The sequence below is a fragment of the Atheta coriaria genome, unplaced genomic scaffold, assembly GCF_025399875.1.
Source record: "Atheta coriaria isolate IRGN ID8LTWV9N9 unplaced genomic scaffold, Caltech_Dcor_3.1 hic_scaffold_10_pilon, whole genome shotgun sequence".
NCBI lineage: Eukaryota > Metazoa > Arthropoda > Insecta > Coleoptera > Staphylinidae > Dalotia > Dalotia coriaria.
Window position 1 is genome coordinate 7,257,271 of NW_027045452.1, and position 21,466 is coordinate 7,278,736.

The 21,466-nt window shown below is 34.2% G+C and overlaps 7 protein-coding genes and 4 long non-coding RNA genes across 13 annotated transcripts; 8 read left to right on the top strand and 3 right to left on the bottom strand.

The window, feature by feature from the left end:
- The first annotated feature begins 254 nt into the window (after positions 1-254).
- Positions 255-793, top strand: LOC135800642 (uncharacterized). Its single transcript, XR_010550204.1, has 2 exons — positions 255-495; positions 611-793. It is a non-coding gene; the product is annotated as an uncharacterized lncRNA (long non-coding RNA).
- Positions 794-1,606: 813 nt separating this feature from the next.
- On the bottom strand, positions 1,607-3,793 carry LOC135800680 (acid-sensing ion channel 5-like). Its single transcript, XM_065313986.1, has 8 exons — positions 3,669-3,793; positions 3,409-3,609; positions 3,067-3,354; positions 2,754-2,883; positions 2,410-2,689; positions 2,200-2,347; positions 2,031-2,134; positions 1,607-1,979 (listed from the first exon to the last, which is right to left on the bottom strand). Exons 1-8 carry the CDS (start codon positions 3,785-3,787, stop codon positions 1,696-1,698), a joined length of 1,554 nt encoding a protein of 517 aa, XP_065170058.1. The 5' UTR covers positions 3,788-3,793; the 3' UTR covers positions 1,607-1,695.
- Positions 3,794-4,057: 264 nt separating this feature from the next.
- LOC135800679 (uncharacterized) lies at positions 4,058-4,700 on the top strand. Its single transcript, XM_065313984.1, has 2 exons — positions 4,058-4,225; positions 4,283-4,700. Exons 1-2 carry the CDS (start codon positions 4,165-4,167, stop codon positions 4,594-4,596), a joined length of 375 nt encoding a protein of 124 aa, XP_065170056.1. The 5' UTR covers positions 4,058-4,164; the 3' UTR covers positions 4,597-4,700.
- Positions 4,701-4,985: 285 nt separating this feature from the next.
- LOC135800681 (uncharacterized) lies at positions 4,986-5,823 on the top strand. Its single transcript, XR_010550211.1, has 2 exons — positions 4,986-5,336; positions 5,396-5,823. It is a non-coding gene; the product is annotated as an uncharacterized lncRNA (long non-coding RNA).
- Positions 5,824-5,984: 161 nt separating this feature from the next.
- On the top strand, positions 5,985-6,630 carry LOC135801007 (uncharacterized). The gene is made up of 2 exons (XR_010550270.1): positions 5,985-6,180; positions 6,234-6,630. It is a non-coding gene; the product is annotated as an uncharacterized lncRNA (long non-coding RNA).
- A 133-nt stretch (positions 6,631-6,763) lies between these two features.
- LOC135800968 (uncharacterized) lies at positions 6,764-8,770 on the top strand. Its single transcript, XR_010550261.1, has 3 exons — positions 6,764-6,923; positions 6,978-7,953; positions 8,017-8,770. It is a non-coding gene; the product is annotated as an uncharacterized lncRNA (long non-coding RNA).
- Positions 8,771-9,848: 1,078 nt separating this feature from the next.
- LOC135800967 (toll-like receptor 6) lies at positions 9,849-12,781 on the bottom strand. Of its 2 annotated transcripts, XR_010550260.1 has the most exons (3): positions 12,644-12,781; positions 10,450-12,272; positions 9,849-10,350 (listed from the first exon to the last, which is right to left on the bottom strand). XR_010550260.1 is itself a non-coding variant. In XM_065314320.1 (2 exons), the coding sequence occupies exons 1-2, from the start codon at positions 12,652-12,654 to the stop codon at positions 10,628-10,630; spliced, it is 1,656 nt and encodes a 551-aa protein (XP_065170392.1). In that variant the 5' UTR covers positions 12,655-12,781; the 3' UTR covers positions 10,373-10,627. The 2 variants fall into 2 exon arrangements, 1 of the variants encoding a protein (XP_065170392.1); XM_065314320.1 differs by lacking the exon at positions 9,849-10,350 and having other exon boundaries at positions 10,373-12,272.
- Positions 12,782-13,181: 400 nt separating this feature from the next.
- On the top strand, positions 13,182-14,272 carry LOC135800573 (protein takeout-like). The gene is made up of 4 exons (XM_065313837.1): positions 13,182-13,284; positions 13,349-13,441; positions 13,510-13,779; positions 13,837-14,272. Exons 1-4 carry the CDS (start codon positions 13,224-13,226, stop codon positions 14,145-14,147), a joined length of 735 nt encoding a protein of 244 aa, XP_065169909.1. The 5' UTR covers positions 13,182-13,223; the 3' UTR covers positions 14,148-14,272.
- Positions 14,273-14,883: 611 nt separating this feature from the next.
- Positions 14,884-15,935, top strand: LOC135800572 (protein takeout-like). Its single transcript, XM_065313836.1, has 3 exons — positions 14,884-15,020; positions 15,075-15,434; positions 15,495-15,935. The coding sequence occupies exons 1-3, from the start codon at positions 14,930-14,932 to the stop codon at positions 15,809-15,811; spliced, it is 768 nt and encodes a 255-aa protein (XP_065169908.1). The 5' UTR covers positions 14,884-14,929; the 3' UTR covers positions 15,812-15,935.
- On the bottom strand, positions 15,911-17,576 carry LOC135800571 (uncharacterized). Its single transcript, XM_065313834.1, has 4 exons — positions 17,332-17,576; positions 16,777-16,987; positions 16,242-16,718; positions 15,911-16,188 (listed from the first exon to the last, which is right to left on the bottom strand). The coding sequence occupies exons 1-4, from the start codon at positions 17,490-17,492 to the stop codon at positions 16,066-16,068; spliced, it is 972 nt and encodes a 323-aa protein (XP_065169906.1). The 5' UTR covers positions 17,493-17,576; the 3' UTR covers positions 15,911-16,065.
- Positions 17,577-17,827: 251 nt separating this feature from the next.
- Acat1 (Acetyl-CoA acetyltransferase 1) lies at positions 17,828-19,946 on the top strand. Of its 2 annotated transcripts, none has more exons than XM_065313980.1 (2): positions 17,828-17,981; positions 18,493-19,946. In XM_065313980.1, exon 2 carries the CDS (start codon positions 18,502-18,504, stop codon positions 19,705-19,707), a length of 1,206 nt encoding a protein of 401 aa, XP_065170052.1. In that variant the 5' UTR covers positions 17,828-17,981; positions 18,493-18,501; the 3' UTR covers positions 19,708-19,946. The 2 variants fall into 2 exon arrangements, with proteins under 2 accessions (XP_065170052.1, XP_065170051.1); XM_065313979.1 differs by lacking the exon at positions 17,828-17,981 and adding an exon at positions 18,114-18,341.
- The last annotated feature ends 1,520 nt before the right edge of the window (positions 19,947-21,466 follow it).

The window sequence follows — 21,466 nt, forward strand, 5'->3', positions numbered from 1 at the left end:
AGTGCAAATTCTCCTTATATTAGAATATATTTGGATATTCATGCAATGGCATCGCATTTTTATTGGATTTTAGTTAAAGACAGAAATCAGGAAATATATTTGGCGTAACTATATTTAAAACTAATTGGTACTGAATTCTAATGCTTGTTTATTTGTTTTTACACTATAAAATATAGTTACACTGTTAATAACTAGATGGCGCTAGGATGAACATATTTGCTATCAATTGTATTATATGAGCCGCTTATTTTGAAAGTGACCTAACTCCGTTTTTCAATTTTTTGCCGGTTACCATGGTTACATGTACAACTTCATGTTATTTATCAGTGACGCACTTCAGATTGCTTATATTCAGAGAAAATACGGTACATTTTTTACACATAGGTTTTCCGAATTAATTGAATAACTGACCCGTGTGGTTTGAAAGTGGCCTAACTCCATTTATAGTTACATCAAGGTATTTATTATTGATAATGTCGGAAAGCAGCGATGAAGGTAATTTCAATTAATTAGTATTTACAAGTCCACCTCATTTTTGGGACAATTGCGTTAGTTAATTAACCTGTACGTTTAATTAATATAAAACTTAAAATTTAATATTAAATTATAGAAATTATTGCACCCATGAGGAAGAACCGAAGAAGACCACTTAGTTCAGATAGTGAAAAAGAAATAGTAATTAATAATTTAAAAAAAGCGAATAAGAAAAAGAGTTATAAAATAATATTCCTCGTCAGAGGATGAAGATTCAAATAACAATGGAGAAAAGATTGATGCACCATATATCCAAAAAGTGCGAAAGATAAAACGGAATTCAGGAAAAGATATTGCAGTTAAACCGGAAGTATTGTTCATGAAAAAATTTCGAACCAAAGATTGTGGTTGTCGGAATGCGTGCACAAAAATTATAATGAAGAAGAAAGAAAGAATATTTTTGAGAAGTTTTGGGGTTTGGCAGATTTTAACAAACAAAATGTATTACTTCACGAAGCTGCCTGTGAAACGAAGACGTTTTTTTTCTTCAATTTGAAACATCTTAAATTATGTTGAATGGACTTGGGCATCTTCAAATTTTATAATGAATCTGGCTGTTAATTTTGAAAGTGGCCCAACTCCATTCTTGATAAGGAAACGCACGTTATTTACTTAATAATTGCCACTACTTTAACAGGAACAGTAAATTTAACATCCTAAGATACGCTTAAGCAGTATGACTCCTTTGTATCTTATACGTATATTTTTAAATTCATTGAAACGCAAAACTTTCAATATCTCGATTTGAAGATAAATGGAGTTAGGCCACTTTCAAAATAAGCGGCACATATGTTTATTCAATAGTGTATGTGAGTTTGTATTGAATTCAACGACGGCCCTTGTGCAAAAGCTATGAGTAGCTCAAAGGGAGAGGTACCTGCGGTTGTTCTACTTGACCACACATGCACGACTGTTCAGTCGTCACCGTCCCTTGTTTTGGGCTACCTCTTTATACCTGTGGTCGACCCGTAAAAAGTGGTGGGGGTACGCCGCCTAGATGTACGCAGTGGTTTACTAGATAGATATTTGTCATAAAGTCTAGGTCCTCATGCACATGATTCATTTAGTAGCACGAGGGAGATAACACATGAATAGTGGTTTCTTTTAAATTTAAATTTGTCAATATTTAAATGCGTAAATTAATAGACTGATACTTGAAATCTAATCAAGATAAGGAATAAACAAAGTTCCGCGATTTACTTGTTTTTTGATTATGTAGACTTGTGGTTTACTAGTTTTATCGGAATTACTTGATATTTTGCGTAGTTTTGAAGGATTATTCCACTTTATCGCATTATTCGAACCTGATTTGGTTTTAATTAATCGTTTTTCTTGTTTTCGTGGCAAGAGAACAACGATAATCAAATGAATCACAAAGAAAATGATCTCCATCGCAGTGATGAAACTAACACCCAAGAGTAAAGCCAAAGTTCCACCGATTGACACTAAAATTGTCAAATGTTTCATCAAATACGTAGATATCAATATTCACTAACCTATTAAGTCATCAAACCCAAAAATTATATCCCTGTGATACTTTGTGGTTGGTGGTAAGAGTCCCCAACGAAATGTTAATCTTTGATCAAAGTATCCATACTCCCTATACGAGTACAACAAAAAATCAATTAAAATCTCCCACTATCTTAAAATTTAAGAAATCATTACCACATGGTTACTTTTGGAGCTTCAGCAAGATATTTAATAAAATCACATGGTTCAGGACAATTACACCCCAGCTCAGTTGGCGGTCTAGTTATTTCTTTGCTATATTTAGCAACGCATAATAATTCAGATAAATCGCATTCTCTGCCAGCTAGAAAAAAACATATCAGTTCGTATTATTATATAACAAGTGGTAAATAAGTTAGGTTATACAAAACTTATGATAGAAAAATGGCCGACATCCACACAGCTTCTTAACCAACTTAAGTCGACATGCCATGTAACAAATACTCGTGCTATATGCAGGAATATCTTTAGTGAGAGGTTCATCATCAAAACGACACTTGCGCTGGGCGGGTGATAAAGTTTTCAGTTTGGGATTTGCGCTCGCATGCTGCATTTTGAAGTTAATCTCCAATTCTTCGCTTTCTTTGACATGAAGAGGTGCTTCACTGGTTGCATGCGCAATATCCAAATATGAATGAACATAAATCTAAACAAAATGTCAAGTAATTTAATATTTTGACTTTTTCCTTTGAGGTAATAATATTTATTACCTGTAATGGCGCTAATGGATCTGAATCATATCGAGCATAGCATAATCCATTTAAATAATGACAATGTAGAATGTGTTCTTCATTCGGAAGATTACTACTGCCGATAATGGTAGAATTGGGACCCATTACACTATAAATCAATGAATACAAAATTGCGTCTATTCCATTCTATTTCCACGTTTAGATTTTTGTATTTGAACTTTTGTTCATGACTAAAGCCCGTGATTAAAGTATTTTAGTCACGACCGGGTTAAAAGTAACACTTTTTGTGTTTCAAAACCGTGGAGAAATAGAAATAGAAAATAGTAGTTACCTGTAGGTGAAATGTTTGGCCATTTTTGTATTCACAGAGAAACAAATCCCCAGCTCAGTCATAACCAAATGCCAGTCAGTTTTTCTTTGTGTATCAAACGTAACTAAATTTCCTGTTAATTCCGGATGTACCTTTGCTGCAAGCTCCAATAAATCAATAGCTTTCAATTCATCATCTTGCGCAAACTTTTCCAAACGATGCAGCGAAGTATAAGAAATATTTGCAACAGTTGTAACAAATTCTCTGTAGTATTCATACTTAGAATCTGATTCATTTAAACCCCACGTTCTAAAAATTAGAGAAAATATAAAGAAAAGTTAAAATATTTTGAATTAATTCTACTCCTCGATGTATTCGTCGACAAACACTTCATCTACTTTATTTACAAAACATGCAGTAGCGCTTGGAAAAGGATTAAACCAATTGCGATAGTCTTTCTGAATGGATACCACTGTAGGATTCGCGTAGTACCGGTTGACATTTTGTACAGAGAGAAGTATAGCTGCATAAATAGCCAGGGCAATGATTATGCTCCAAAATAAACTTGAATAAAACAATTTTTAATGATTTTTTATCAAAATTTTTGGGAATATTGATGTTACCGTTCAAGGGGATGTAATTTTTTCGCCGCCATATTGGGCACGCCATGAATGGTAGTACCTCGAGCAAAAACAACAAACTCAGCGCCTAAAATCTGACCGCAATTTCGTAAACGTCTCATTTCTGCCAAGTTTTCAAAAAAACTGAATCAAAAATTCTGTAAGAATAAAAATCATAAAAAAGGTCAGAAATATTAAATATTGATGCCATTTAGATCCATTTACAGATTACGAGTACAATTGGCTAAAGTACAATCATAATGTGATTGTCCTAGCATCGCGAGCAAGACCTTAAACGCATGTAATCGCTTATCAAACCGAAAAAAGCAAAGCAAAAAACCGCGTCATTGCGCTTCTATTTGCCACACATTATAAATCAACCAACAATTGCGTGCGTACACGGTCCCCGTATATAAACTGTCCTTTTTTACGAGGCTGCCATTTTTTTACTTTACCAAGAATTGGAATACTGCGCCAAAAAAAAATTTAAAAATTAAAAATGAAGCAACTTACAGCACTAATTGTGCTTGTGCTCGCGTGTTCTTATGGCGCCGAAGCAAGTAAGTCTCAATAATATAATTAACAAATATGCAGTTGTTATATGATATAACTTGCAGGCAATCTCACTTCCACAATCGCCGAATTTGTATATCAATCGGCCACGTACATTCCGATGCAGATCTTCCTCACATGCGATTTTGCGTTGAAGCATTTCACGCTTCCGGTGCTCACATACTTCGTCAACATCACTATAACGTTCTTCCAGTTGGACGAAGACTTTATGCCTGACTTTGTCTCTGGTTTGGAGCTGATGATTCATGTCTGGATCGATCTGGCACAGATGAATATCGCCGGCTCGGAGATTCTGGCGAATAGTTGTTTGAAATTCGCCGAATTGCTCGACAACGGCTCTTATTTTATTAGCCATTAGTTTTTAAATATTAGTTGTTATTTGTTGTTAATAAAATAGTACATATTATCTCCTGTTATGATTGCGTTTGATAGATATTTTGAAAAAATACAAAGTTGATAGTTTTTTGATTGTTTTTGTACGATAAAATGATGATTGAAGTGGATTGAACAAATTTTTATTAAAATGTATTCATAGAATGATGATTTATCGATAATTTCTACTCCAAAGTACTTTAAACTAAGTTTAACTATATTTTTCATTAATTTATCCTTGAAATATTTGAATATTTCTATGATAATACAATAAATAATAAAATTCCTCTTGTAACAGACAAAAACTTGTGTAAACCGAAAAAAATATTCACAGTAATAAATAACTCCACGTCTTCTTCTGTTTACACTTTTCATCAATCATCATAAAAAGTTTTTTAATAAAAAAAAGTTATATGCGTGTGTTCTACGTATGTTTGCAAAGCACACAGTTTCGTGCGCAAAATGCTCGCGCAAAAAGCTCGCATAACAAAACAAATCGTTAAATAAAAATCATTACCGCATCCATTTCGGAAAAGAGAATGAAATACATTTTGAGTTTTTTAATCGTGCTTCTGCTCTACGTCATGTGCCCGCCGGTAGAGTGTACTTTTCTGCATCGACGTGCAACTATCAAAGAAAAACGCATCGCGGCTCAACATGCGCAGAATCAACGTTCGACACGGCAAAGAAGCGGCACAGAGGTCGCAGTGGACGACCGAGGAAGATGTATAACCTCTAAATAAAGGTTATGTGCTTATAGGTTATAATATGAGCGTTGATTTTAGCTATATTCAATATTGGACAGATTTTGGACCCGCTTCTTGGCACACCGATTACTTTCCAAGCTGTGGTTTTAGAAATTCTGAAATTTCCATTGAAACAAGCGTTGGTTAGCTTGCATTGGACTAATGAACATATTGTACGCCGTATCATACAATACCTAACCACAAAGATGAATAATTTTTATGATACTTATTTGGATAGTTCGGATTTGCCGATTTTCGTTGCTATCGCTGCTTTTATTCTCGGAACTGTAGCGGAATCGTTTACGAAAACCGATGAAGTACTTGATAAATTAGATAGTTTTATTAACGACATCCTGGATGTCATCGTTGGGGATTAGTTGGTTAGATTTCATATAAAATGTTCTTCTATAACTATAAATTGTTATGTTTCTGTAATTGTGTGATACATTAAAGAAAAATTACCAAAATGTGTTTATTTTTGTTGTAATGTTAAGTAATATTATAAAATACGATAAAAGAGATAAAATTAACATGGTGGATTGTTGAGACGATAGATGGCGCTAGTTGTGCGCAGTGTTGACTGAATAAACTTGATAACACATCCATAAATTAAATTAAAAAGCAAATGGTGGATAATTTACGTCACGCGAAATGGCTACGCACAATAAAAATAAACACTGTTTAACCAGTTGCCTTACCACGAGAAATTTATTAGCACGCCGGTGTGAGTTTGGGTTTTAAAATCAATCGGAAAATGGTCCGGACTGCTATTTCCAGAGCGTTTTTAATCGTAGCACTTACAAGTTGCTACATACAAGCAAATCGTAAGCCTAATCAACAAATTTTATTTCAACAATTGATTAAAGTAATATTATAGCCGTTGATAATGTATCCAAAAATAAAGAAGCTGTTGATTATCATTATCACTTGGATATCGAAGATGACGACGCTGTGAAAACACGTGTCAAACGCAAAGCTCGTCTTATGTATGATTATGATGATGACGCCGATGATAAACCAGATGATGATAAAAATACCCCGAAAGGCAAAGATACAATGGCGGATAGAGCAATCAAATCGATATTTTTCTTTGCGCCGAGGAACATTTTGCGTGGAGCTAAAAAGATCGTCGAGTTTGCCGAAGGTGGTTTTTTGGCCGTTTCCAATTCACTGCGGGTTACTTTCACCAAACTTATCAATTCGATGAGTTAGGTTATGTGTACAAAATGGCGTGCTTAACAATATCAATAAAGTTACTTGTATCTAGTAGTAAATTAGCTGTATGTTACTTTTTTGTTCATAAAATTGGTTCAAGGTCGTTGGATTGTTTGACAAATACATTTTTATTGCGTCAGGGTGGAAATGAGTTGAACTGTAGGCGTAGAGTGAGTTTTGTGTTAGATACGTGTGAGATCAGGTTGGTTTGTTAGAATGTCGCCGGTCATAACCTCAATTATTGTCTTGTGTTTATGCAACTTAGTATACACATCGAATAGTACTGAAACCGTGCATCAACATCATCACCATCATCGTAAAAGTGAAATGTCTCCGTATAGATATCAGAAAAGTGATTAATTTACATTATAATAATAAATATTTATTTATTTAGTAAATATTTCAGAAAGTGATGATCGTGAGGTGAATGCACGACAAGAGGAAACTGGAAATGTTTTCAAAGAAATGTACGAATTGATTGTTAAGTTTTTCGGGATGTTTTCAAAACCAATCGGTAATTTCTTCACTGGAATCTGGAATGTTTTAACTTTTGTACCAAAGTTTTTCATTCAATTGATGAATCTTACTGGATCAATATCCCGCACCATTTTTGAAATGATTATGAAAGGTGGTTATAGTTGGCTTAAGGTTCAAGACATTATCGTGGACTTTATTAGGAATTTCCAAAAGGAATTATTGGATGCACTGCGTGCAAACTTCTTCCCACAGATTTCTCCGTATAGATCATAATTGCTTAAATAATAATACTTAACTAGTTTAAATTCTCTATAATTTTATATAAGTAAATAATGAATAATGCGACGGAAAATTCTAGAGTGTTTATTAACGCACGAAAAACGTTGTAAATCAACGTCCGTTATTTCCACGTATTAAGATATTGTGTTTTATATACTCACTGTTAAAATAATTATTATAAACATGAATTAAGAGTAGAAATATGATATTTTCTTCGAAATTGTACAAACTGTATAAATTATAACATTATAACCTTATCTTTTGTTTGCTTTACGAAAAGTTCGCTTTTGTTTATGAGAAACCAAAATCTACGTTTATTGTGTCTTTGACGTTGTTCAAAATGGCCGCGAAGTGTGTCATCGCAGTTGCGATATTGATTGTTGTAGTTGTAATTGATTCGATAGAATCGAAAGCTGTGTCAATTCCTGAAGAAGACGAAACTGTTAATATTAATATAAAAAATGGCGCTGGTTTGAAAATTTCATATCCTGCAGGGGAGATTATTGTACCTTCAGAGAGGAAGAACGTTAGGATTAAGACAATTGATGTTTTTGAGGAAAAAAATTCGCCACCAGTTGGGCCTGAACCCAAAGAAACCGATCGCAGTGTTCTTAAGTATCCGTATTGTAAGTTATAGATAAATATTACTCGTAATTTCTACGTTTTATGATGAATATATTATTGTATAGATCATCAACAAAGTAATAACCTCAAAGAACGTGTAAGACCGGAAGTGTATCCATGGCAGCAACATGTTCGACCGAAAGAAACGCATGGAAAACGTCAAATGAATGATTATTACGATGATTTTGAAACATATGATTATTATGACGACTTTTTCCGGCAACCTGAACATTCGAATGATCAGTCTAGAGAATTAGTGCATAACAGACATATGGCGGCCATTTTGGATTTCATGCAGGAGGTTGTTTGGGCTGGACGGGCATTTTTACAGGGAGATATAAATAATGTTAAAAATATGGCTTTTTATTTGATGCAAAAGTATTTATTTGGTGGGGGTTATGGTGGTTTTTAATACAAAGGAAATAATTTATGTTGAGTATTTTTAAAATTAGGTTACGTGAATAGTAAAACGAGGTTATATTGGTTAGCAGTATAAATAAATATTTAATGTAAACAGATGCATGATTTTTAAATAGAATTACACAAATTTATCAATTTTCTTGTTGCATTTTTTTAATATAAACAATTAATTAAATTATGGCGCGGTAATGAGTAATATCTCTTAATATACGCGTAATTTTGTATTATTCGAATTGAGCAATATCTAAAATCCTAGTTTTATTTTAAAGGTTTTCCACCACCATATGTTTATTATATTTAAAAAATTACGAAATTATTTTTAATCTGGCGGATTGTTGATAACATAGGTGGCGCTAGTTGTATCCAGTGTTGACTGAATAAACTTGATTCTAGATTCTGCGTTTATTGCTTGAATGTATTTCTGAGCTACGTATGCATTAAAAACCATCAAAACACCAACAGTGATAAACAAAAAATAGAAACTGACAATAGTATAATAATATTCTTCCTTTGACAACACTACATCATCTAGTTCTACTCTAAGAGTAGTAAGTTCACATCCCGTTTTCATTTTCTTTTCAATATCAATACTTGCTCTACGAGTCATATTGTTCTGTTTTGCAGGACATTGTATTTCACCTTCAGTCAAGCATATCCTAAACTCCACATCACTTAAGTCACATATGTCAATCTGCATTGTTCGTATTCTAGAGTCTGTTGCATCCAAATATAAAAGTTTCTTCATTTTACTTTGCGAGGAAAACATAACCTCACTTTTCGCTCTTTTTATCATAAGCGATTCCAAAGTTGGCGAGATTAAATGAATACTCCTCAATATATTATTATTCAAACACAATTTTTTCAGATTAACATGCGTACTCAAATCCCAATTGATTTGTGTCAAACGATTATTTTCCAAGTACAATGTTTTTAAATTAACCGAATCCAACACAAACTGGCTGTCAATGCTAGTTATTTGATTATCAGACAAATCAAGCGTTTCTAATTTTTTGCCTTCAATATTAAACATTGTTAAATTGTTTCCAGCAAGGCTTAGATATTTCAAGTTAGAAAACGCACAAAAAGCAGTATATTCAACATAAATAATTTTACTGTGTGTGATTGACATTTCAGTACAATTTCTGTTTAGATTACTGAGTTTATTGCTGTTTAAACTAGGATAATTTTGATTTTCGAAGTTGCAAACCTGTGACTGAGCGGTGATATAACTAACAGATAATATTAGTATAACAATTTTGGCGGTATGCCGGTCCAACAATGAGCAAACAAAAATAAACCATAAAATTGTCAAACATGCACGCCCACATGACGAATTTTGCACTTTAAATTCTTTTTTCATTTCTAATTTTTCAATTAAAATATCGTCACGAGTACGATTATTCAATAACGAAATATTTTTGAAATCGTGAAGAATTGTCTCTTCATCAATATCACTTCCTTTTAAATTTAAAACTATCAACGTGGCGTTAAAACTTTCTTTCAATACATTTACATCTGTCATGTTTAGAGAGCAATTGACACAACTAAATTTACGTAGTTTAGCATTACTAGAACCTTGAAGTTGCAGTTTATTACCGTCTAAATTTACGTCTGTTAAATCTTTGGAAAATATCCAATCAAAATTAAACACTTTCATACCTGCCATGCGAATTTCTAAGTGAATGATTTTATTCAAAGAAGTGAGGAGGCTTTTCCATGATAATTCGTTTTGTGCGTGGCATCCTACAAGTCGCAATGTTTTCATTTCTTTGAAGACTGCGTTGTAAGTGTTGATGATGTCCAGAAAGTTGATGATGGTGTTTTTTCCTTGATTGTCAATTATTTGAATCTTGTCGAAGTCTTGGGCGGAAAGATTTTGCATTGTTTCTTGGTTTAATTTATCGCAGAGTATTTCTGTAAGTGAACCAAAAGGATAACCATAGGTTACTCCTATTCCCATTGAAATTAAGAATAAACATCTAGAAATAACAATATAAACGGTTTTATATGTATACAATTCGTTTTTCATTTATTCAGTTTTTTCCTTAAACCTAAATTATAAATATCACAATGAATACCTTCCACATTCCATTTTAAACATGATGAATGGGTGTTCAACTCAACGAGTTTGCTTCATAACTGAATATATTAGTTTAACAACTTAATAATTACTCAAATAACTATAGAAATACTTATCATACTGAATAAATAGATATAGATAACATATATTTGTGACTTCTTGCAGGAAGTATCACCTCATAAATTTCTTATTAAGCTTGCATGTTCATATTTTGATTTCACTGAATAGTTCCTCAAATTACGATGATACCTCACTATGACAAAAATAATTCCAATCATCTGAAGAAATATTAAACTGCCCAATATGTAGAAACTTATAACAAGTTGGTAATATTCCTTATTTGTAAGAACAACATCGTCAATATTATTAATTCTCATTGTGGTGTAGTCACATCCGACTTTTCTGATCTCTGACTTTATTGTACTCGTACTCGTGGACGACTCCTCGACGTTCACAGCTTTAACTGTTGCAAGTACTTTAGGACAGTTAATATCTTCCTCTGATACATGAATCAATAGCTCAGAGTCACTTAATGAACATAAGCTGCTTTCCCTTTTTATTTCCGTCCCTGTAGCTTCCAAGAATGTAAGTTGCTTCAATTCACTCTCCGGAGAAAACTCTACGGTTCTTGTTCCCCATTTTATCCATAGCGAATCCAGAGTTGGTGAAATCAAGTGGATCCATTCCAGACGATTTTCATTGAGTAGCACTTTTTGAAGGTTAGAATGAAAGCTCAAATCCCATTCAATACGAGATATTTGATTATCTTCCAAGTACAATTCTGTTAGATGCGGAGAATTTTCAAACAGTTTTGGGTCAATGTTCGTTATTTTATTGTGTGCTAAATTAAGCACTTGTAGTTTGTTGGATTCAATGTGAAATGTTGTTAGATTGTTGCCGACAAGACTTAGGTTTGTCAAGTTTTCAAATTCACCGAATGCAGAATATTCAACGTATACAATTTTACTGTATTCAATTGAAATTATTGAAGTGTTGGGTTCAAGTTGAAAATTCTTGAAAAATGTGCTTTTGATGATTGGAAGATTTCGATGTTTGACGAAAAATGCCTGAGTTGGAACAATTGCAAAGGTGAGAACGATAATAAAACCGATAACCTTTGTAAATCTGCCCTTAAATAATGCACCCAATAAAACCAAGATTAAAAGTGTGGGCGGAGTTTTTGTCGAAGCTGAAGACCTAGTTTCTTCAATAAAATTCTTGTGGTAAATATCCTCACGAGAATTAGAATTTAGCAATGCTAATGTTGGGAAACTTTCAAGTATTTCCATTTCATCAATGCTACTTTCTTTTAAACTCAAAGTAATCAACGAGTTTTTAAACTGTTTCAATGTTTCAATACTTGCAGGACTCAGATTACATTTATCACATATAAACTGATGTAATTTCTTCGTAATACTTTTTCCTTTTAAGACCACTCCTTTGTTATAGCTCAAATTCAATTCCCGTAATTCCTTTGATGCAATCCAATCAAAATCGAATTCAGTGAGGTCAGCCGACATAATTTCCAAAGTTTGAATATTTCTCAGTTCGGTAATCGGACGTTTCCATGACTCATCTTCCATCTGGCAACCGTCGACGCGTAGAATTTCCATTTGATGTAAATACCTTCCCATTTCCGGCACGTAACCAAGAAAGTGGCTTCGAGGGTTCCACGTTGTAAATCGGTTACTTATTGCAACCTTCGTAATGTGTTGGCTGGCCAAAAACTTTATTTTTTCTGTTGTTAGTTCATTGCAGGGAACGTCCATGTAAGGTTTGCAGAATACTGGTCCTATTAGAACTGCTAGGAGCAGCCACAAGCTAAAATAAGAATTTTTTGATTTTTATTGGGTTACCGTAATCACTAATAGTATTTTTCGACTTCCACCTTTAAAGGCAGTGAATAAAGTATTTTAGTCACGGGCATTAGCATAGGGCGGAGCTTGCGCCTGCGCGTTTGCCAAAGGTGCAGCACCAACAACATATAATCTTTCATTTTCTCCTAGTGTGCGAGCGAATTTGGAAGATTTAAAATAGCAAATTCAAATACAAAAACTAAACGTGGAAATAGAGTGGAAGTAGAAAAAGTAGCGTAAGCATCACGTGGCTGAACGTTGTTAAACATTCGATTTTAACCACTTGTTACTTAATATTATAATAGATGCAAAATAATTATATTCAAATATATTTACCGATTTTTCATTTTGATGATAGCTGTTTCACAAAAGCAAATAAAACATGCGAAGGCGATAGGTACTAGTTTTACTAGTGATAAAATAATATCAAACGAAACTAATTTATATCCCTTGAGTCTGTTCTGATAGTGTAATCAATTAGGTATCTAAATGCGCACGAAAATGAATAAAGTGTTTACATCTGGAATCATTGGTTGGATATCAGACAATGCACATTTTTAAAGTCAGCGGAAAACAAGATTAAACTTGGTTTAAAATTTTAAGTATTTAGTGATAAACTATTTTTAGTGACTTTGTTCATTTTTGAAAAATTATCACGTGCGAAATAATATTTTGAATCGAATAGTTTTGAATTGACGTCAAGTTATTCTTTGTCATACAACCTGCATTGCAAAACCAGATTTTGCTTCTTAATTACCATATTCGTCGAAATTCGTCGCAATCGCACATAACTAGATTGAAAAAAGAACATAAAACAAAACAGAAACATTCAAGGGTAACAGGAGCCATATAAATGCATGCATTTTATTTATATTTTCATCAGTTTCTTTTCTCATTCTAAACAAAACTGCACAAGATGAATTGTGTGTTAATTATAAGTTTGATTCTTGCTGTTGGGGTTTATTCTGCTAAATTGCGTAAGTACTAAGTACTCCATAAGAATAAATTAATTATTATACAAAATGAATTTAATATTACCAGCTGAATATTTAACAAAATGCCAAAAAGGCCCAGATAGCTCAGATTGTGTGAAAACAAATACACAAGCTGTTATTGATGCCCTCATCAAAAACGGTAATTTATTTTCATATAAACAATGAATAATTTAATATCTGATTCACAAATCTGATAACAAATAATAGTTGGTGAGCCAAAATTCAAACTCCAAGGATTAACTCCAATCCACGTAGATAAAATAGATCTGCAAGCCACATCACAACTCAAAGTTATTTTATCCAATGTTGACTTCTTCGGTTTTAACGAACTGCAACCCGCTGGGGGCGGCGTTACTGAGGAAACTCTTCAAGTCAAAGCGCATCTTCCACGCGTTGAACTTGTAGGTGATTACGACATCAACGGTAAAATTCTTATTCTGCCAATTCAAGGGCAAGGCACTTTCAATATCACCATGGGTTAGTTATTTCTATGACCCAATACTTTAGTTTTATATTCACAAGTTGTAATTTTAGTTGATTTTGACGTGGATTACACTGCGAAGCTTTTAGTAGAGGAGCGCAAAGGCAAGAAGTATTATCAAGTCGCAAACGATGATAACACCGTGTTGAAAATTGATAAAATCAAGCGGGTGCATTGGCAATTCAAGAATTTGTTCAATGGCGACGATCGTCTTGGTCCCGAAATGAATAGATTCTTGAATGAGAACTGGAAAGAAGTTTTCGGTGAAGTACAACTTGCAATTGAACAAACAGCTGCGTTTTCCATCGTTAATTATTTTATCAATGGATATTTACATTATATTCCAATTGAGGAACTGTTCTAGGAATAGTTTCAAGTGTTTTTGATACGTATTATAAGTGTAAATCATTAAGAAAATAACAAAATTTATCTAAAACTGATTCACAACAGCATATTATTAAATAAATTTAAAACGTATTAACTTTACAAGGTTAAATATTCAATTTGTTAGAAGAAAAACAATAACTAATCATCTCAACAACATTGTTTTCTCTTCTATTATATTCAACAGAAATATAAAACTAAAATCCTCATTAAAACTGAGCGCTTGGACATTACATAATTTAAAAATTCGATTCAATGCTCAAGTCCACTATCGTTTTCATTGTCAACTGCTTCTGATGCAATCGAATGATTTACACTCAACACGTGGATAAAAAGTAAAATCCATTTTTACGGTCTTCAAACGAGAATCTTCAATATGAACACCTCATACACGTCGAATGCTTGAAAAGTAGTTAATACCAAATTAGGATATCGAATAAAAACGAACTGAATAAACGTGTTTACGTTGTTGATTTTATATTTTTTCTTGAGAAACGTATTAACTTGATCGATCAACATAGTACTAAATATTATGCAAACGATGTTTATGGATTTGTTTTTTTTGCTGCTCGGTGTGTTGATATTTTGCACGCATAATACACAATTATGGAGCTGCTTCCTTGTGCTGTCCCGAATGGCGTCACCTTGCATATGTAGTGGAACAAGTGTACTGTCAAGGATTAACACCTTGATTCATTTTTTTTTCGTTTGCGCTATAAATACGCTGAATGCGTCGGACGCAGCTTCAGTTTCATCACGTTGATGAAGTATCCAACAATACGCATTATGAAGGGTTTTGTTTTGGTTTTAACGGCGTGCGTTTTACTCGCAGAAGTAAACTCTGCAAAACTACGTAAGTTGGATTAATTTTAAGCGAGATATTCAAATTACATCAGTATACTTGCAGCGGATTATTTGAAGAAGTGTAAAAAGGGTCCGGAAGGTGCCAAATGTGTGATTGACAATGGTCTTGCCGCTGTAAGTTCATTGACTAAAGATGGCGAGCCGAAATTCAAACTGCAGAGTCTCACACCCATCCATGTGGATAAAATTGATCTGCAAGCAACTCCACAGTTGAAAGTAGTGCTTGATGATGTAGATTTTACTGGGTTTGAAGGATTATCGTTGACTGATGGTAAAATCGACGATAACGAGTTGACTTTCAAGGCGCATCTTAATCGGATGGAACTTGTTGGCAAATACGACATCAATGGCCGTATTTTGATCCTGCCGATTCAGGGCAAGGGTACTTGCAATATTACAATGGGTATTAACTTCATCAATATCATATAAATCAATTTTTTAATGTTTTTACATAAATTTCTAGTAAATCTTGATTTTAACTACAAAACAAAACTGTTTACCGAGGAACGCAAAGGTAAAAAGTACTTCAGAGTTGAATCCAATGAGAATACTGTAGGTGAAATTAACAATATCAAACGTGTGTACTGGCAATTTGATAATTTGTTCAATGGTGATGAGCGTTTGGGTCCTGAGATGAATCGCTTCTTGAATGAGAACTGGAAGGATGTTTATGGTGAAGTGAAGACTGCGATTGAACAAACCGCTGCGTATTCTATTTTCAATTATTTCATCAATGGTTATTTACATTTTGTGCCTATTGATGAGATGTTTGAGGAGTAAATATCGATTTAAACATCGAATTGTTAAATATTTTCTTATCTATGTTATTAATAACTAAACTTACTTATTTGTAAGTGTAAAAAAACTATTCCAACGATAGACAATAATAAAATTTGTATTGTTACACGGTAGTTTTATTGTAAATTGTAAAATTTGGTGATATATTCGTATAAGTACGTTGCGGCTGATAAAAAAATACACAAATAGAGTTCTAAACTTAAAAGTTTTGATAAAAAACATGAATACATAAAATATTACTTGTGATCAAGATCAAAAACAGAAACATCAGGCGCAATTAGTCTTGTAAACTTTAAATACTCAGTTTTAAGTGTTTCCCTCGCTGATAAACGCTTTTCCGGATTAATTTCCAATATTTTCTGTAATGAATTAAACATTTACTAATAATTATCATAAATTTTTAAGTATTTACCATTAAAAAGTGTTTTTGTTCTTCACTGTGAAACTTAACATAACTATTCAAATCTTGTGGTTGCCAAACAGGAAAAGTCTTCCTAAAATCCGGCAGTGTTGAACACCCAGGCCATGTATCTTCATTCGGAGTGCCGCAAATCTTAAACACTTTGTAGATCTGATCAATCTCCGAATCGCCCGGAAAAAGCGCTGTTTTCGACACAATTTCAGACATAATACAAGCTAAACTCCACACATCAACTGCCGGCCCATACAATTTCGAACCCAGGAGTAATTCAGGCGCACGATACCATAGTGTAACCACTTCATGTGTATACGCACGCACAGGAATCATAAAACATCGTGACAAACCAAAATCAGCTAGTTTTATGTGCCCTTCATGATCGATCAGAATGTTTTGCGGTTTTAAATCTCGGTGAAGAATGCGGTGTGAATGCAGGTATGCAAGACCATCAAATAATTGCCTCATATAACTCTTAAAGTAAAATAATTGAAATAAAACAATAAAAAGTCAAATAAAATGAAATATTTACTTTGACTAAATCTTCAGATGGAGCTGTGGGAGTTGCATCTAAATAATGTTTGAGATCCATGTCAAGATATTCAAAAACAAGGTGAATTGCTTTCTGATCACCACAAATGATATCGAGCAGTTCAACAATTGAAGAATGATGGAGATTTTTAAGGAGAGAGATTTCCCGGATTGCTGTGGATGGAACACCTTCAGATGATCTATTCTCAAACCTAATACAGAAATAAATCAGTCAATAGAAATCTTTAAAGTTGTATATTTGAATTATACATTGTACAGATCAGTCACAACATGTATGTTATATTTACAGCACAGTTTGTGAAGAGATGAGTTAGTGAAATGAGCTGAATCTTGTGGTGCTACGAATAGGAAACGGTACGAAGCAACACGCAAATTCAACTCATCTAAAGAACCCAGCGTTAGTGAGTGTGCTAAGCGAGTTAAAATAAAGAAATAAAACACCACATTTTTTTAGTTATAGTTTGTTTGATTGCGATGTGCTTTTGTTTGAGACTTTGAGCGTTAGTCTTGAGTTCTTAGTGCGTTTGATGATTACCTGTCGAGTTTCATTCGCTTGAGCGCTACATATTTGCCCGTGATCTTGTCTTTCGCTTTGTAGACGACGCCGTAGGTGCCTTCGCCGGCTTTCTTCAGCCGGATGAATTTGTCCAACTTATTCGCATTTTGCTCGAGCGTTTCGGGCGATACCGCGAGCATTTTGACACGGCCACTGCGGGTATTTTCGCGCGAAAAACAATCGACTTCGGATGCACCGCCATTGTTGTTTATAATGGAGGCGCAAGCGCAAAATCAATAACTCCACAACTGTTTCGACCAATCAGAGGCAAGTTAGCGCAGAACTGTCAAACATTCGTGGTAAAAATTCATTCATACAAAATATTAACTTAAATATTACAATTTGTAATAAAACTTATTTTATTAACATAAATTAAGTTATAATTAAAAAAATATTAAGTTTTATTATAATGTAACAAAAGATAATTTCAAAAAATTTCTTGAAGAGTAAGCAAATTTATTATGAAGACGTGGTTAATGTTAGGCAACCAAATATACACCATAAGTTGTCGATCTCGCACCTGTAAACAGATTACGTGTGCATTTATTACCAATCAGTATTAATCCTAGTCACTGGATTAGTTCAGCTTAACGACAGAAACTTTTCTCTCTACTACAAAATAAAATCAGGTATGTTAATTATCTATTTAAATCACACAGCATCGTTTGCTGCAGATAAGATGTCAGGCTCATTTTAACTCATTGAGTTGTTATGGTAATATGTAGTCCAAAGTTCAAGTTCAGATTACTCGCTAGAGTCGGTTTCGCATGTTCACTACTTAACTCGTTCTACGTACATAGATAGCGCGTTCGCGTGTTGTTGCTCACCGGTTTGTGCAGATAACGTGCCAGTTCACTCAAAACTCTCATAACAGTCAGTCAGAGGCTTATGCAAGCAAGATTTCGATCTTGCGCTGTTTTCTATTGTGTTACGTGTAAAGAAAGTTTCTAATCATGTCATCGCCGATGAGGATGGCTTTGGGTGGAAGGGTAAATAGAAATTTTTCTATGCTCATTCATATTCAGCTTCTAAGCTGCATAAATTCAGTGTTAGAAACTCGCTTAGACAACACAACCTCATACACGCTCACTCAACGCGTAAAACTCGTCGAATTTGTATTAAATACATTTATATTTTTAGTTGTTAGTGATGGCTGCAAGAAACTATGCAACCAAACCCCAACTCAATGAAGTCGTCATCGTGAGCGCTGTGCGCACACCGATGGGTTCCTTCCAAGGCAGTCTTGCACCTCTATCAGCTCCACAATTAGGCAGTGTTGCAATCAAAGCCGCCATTGAACGATCTGGCATCGCCAAAGAAGAAATCAAAGAAGTTTTCATGGGTCATGTATGTCAGGGAAGCGCAGGGCAAGCGCCTGCACGTCAGGCAACTCTATTCGCAGGTCTGCCTGAGTCCACCATTTGCACTACTGTTAACAAAGTCTGCGCATCCGGTATGAAATCTGTAATGTTAGCTGCACAGAGTATTCAGACCGGCGATCAAGATGTTTGTCTTGCTGGTGGTATGGAATCGATGTCAAATGTTCCATATTACATGAAACGTGGACAAACCCCGTATGGTGGTATTAATCTCATCGATGGCATTGTTTTCGACGGTCTAACAGACGTATACAACAAATTCCACATGGGAAACTGCGCGGAAAACACCGCGAAGAAAATGGAACTCACGCGGGCGATGCAGGATGAGTACGCGATCAACAGTTACAAGCGATCGGAAGCAGCATATCAGAACAAAGCATTTGAAAAGGAATTGGTGCCTGTTCCAGTGCCACAGAAACGTGGACAGCCCGATAAAATCTTCGCTGAAGATGAAGAATATAAAAGGATTGATTTTGATAAGTTTGGTAAACTAGCGACTGTTTTCCAGAAAGAAAATGGAACTGTTACAGCTGGTAATGCTTCTACGTTGAACGATGGAGCTGCTGCGTTGATTTTAACAAGTCGTGAAGCTGCTGATCGCTTGGGATTGAAACCTCTGGCGAAAATTGTTGGTTTTCATGATGCTGCAACTGCCCCGATTGATTTCCCGCTTGCACCAGCCAAGGGTATTCCTGGTTTGTTGGAAAAAACAGGAGTTAGTAAAGATAGCGTTGCAATGTGGGAAATCAACGAAGCATTCAGCGCTGTAGTTGTGGCGAATCAGAAAATTTTGGGTTTGGATCCGGCCAAGGTGAATATTCATGGTGGTGCTGTCAGTCTGGGTCATCCTATTGGTATGTCTGGAGCGAGAATTATTGTTCATTTGGTGCATGCTTTGAAACAAGGAGAGAAAGGCGTTGCGTCGATTTGTAACGGCGGCGGTGGTGCTTCGTCGATCATGATTGAGAAATTGTAAGTATGGTTGTAATTATCTGCAACGAATAATGTGGAAAATCAATGCTGGGTTCTTTGGACCGACAATAAAATGATGATTCAGGTGTTTTTATACGTGGGATGCATTTCTTGGTTTATCTCAAATACTTTTATAAACACTGTTACAAACTCATATGAAATGTAAACTTTTTATGCTGAGAATATATTTTAAACAAATGTTTCAATAATATAAGTAAAATATATCATGTTTTTTGCTTGTTATATTATTTAAAATTGGGTTATTCTACTCTTAAAATGGATATATTAATTGGCAGCATGTGGAAATTGTTAAATTTGACTTGAAAGTCTGATTGCCATTGTTGATTTGTTTATTTTTGCACTTTTGTGTTAAGGTTTATGCTTCTTTGCTATTATTAGCGACAAATAAGTTTTATTTGTTGTAAATTTTAAATATTATTAAAATTAAATTGAAATTGTGTTTGGATAAGCTGTGAAGTTTGTGCGTTATAAACGCTCAAGGTTTCATTTCAAAAGTATAATTCATTAAATTGAGCATAGATGGCGCTGTGATACACTTTGTTGCATTAAATTCCTTGCTTCGTTCTCGTCGCGATTGTTTGTTTACATCTTGGATCACGCCACATCGTGTAGTTTTTTTTATCTATTTATCAAGGAGATAAATAGTAACCGCCGCGTTCGTGGAAGCAGGTAGTTTCTTAAATAAAATAACGCGAATTTACATTTTATATTTTTGTAATAAGTTTATATTATTAATTTTGAATCGAATATCAAAATAATTTAAAAAGTGTATCGACAGGCATATTGTAAAAATTTGTATTATGTTCGGAGCCGGATCTTGGTGCATTTCTTTTGTTTTCATCACTAATATACGCGAAGAAATAGTCATACGCTCGCACACAGCGTTGCAGCGCGTAACAGTAGTTTGTTTGGTCCGTGAGTTTCTATTTACATTGCGTGAATCGACGATTTTCGTGTACGCGTAGCCTAACTTCATAGTCAGCACCCAGATGGCACTAGGATGCACATATTCGCGTTAAATTCACACTCGCGTTCTCGTCGCACTCATTCGCATGTTCGTGTGAATCAGTGAAGTTGTTTTTGGTGTCAGTGAGATAACACGAAGTTGGGTGTTATTGCCTGTGCACATGTGAGTTCACGTAACATGTAAATAAAAATTCACAGTTAAATAGCAGAATAGTAGCGAAATTATTTTAAAAATATATTTTCTAATAATTATTGTAAATCACATTTTTTTTACAAAATATTTTCATAAAAAATGTTAAAAAATGTTTAAATAGTAAGCAAAGCAACAAATTTGAAAAATATTTGCTTTTATTACAAATGCCATGATAAAAATACTTAAAATTTAGGTGTTTTGGCATTTAAGGAACTTGGAACGCTATTTTAATCGAAATAGTGTGTTTAAAGTATCCAAAAGTATGTATGTCGGTATATTCAGCACCTGGCAACACTCGAATATATTAAATTTTATTGTAACTACTAAATATTCAATTTTCCTTTCGTTTAACGCGTAATATTTCGGCTCCATGACGTAATAATCATGCTCCACCTTCCAAACTGTTTCAAATTGCTTCAGCCTGTTATTTATTCAATCGTGCATCCATTGTCTCAGCAGAAACACAAACACAAGCCCGAAAACAATAAATTAACATTCACTTTCCGCTCTTGCATTTAAGTACTCGAAGAGTACTAGTATATTGAGCGCCAATTTAATTTAAACTTTGTAATATTTAGCAATA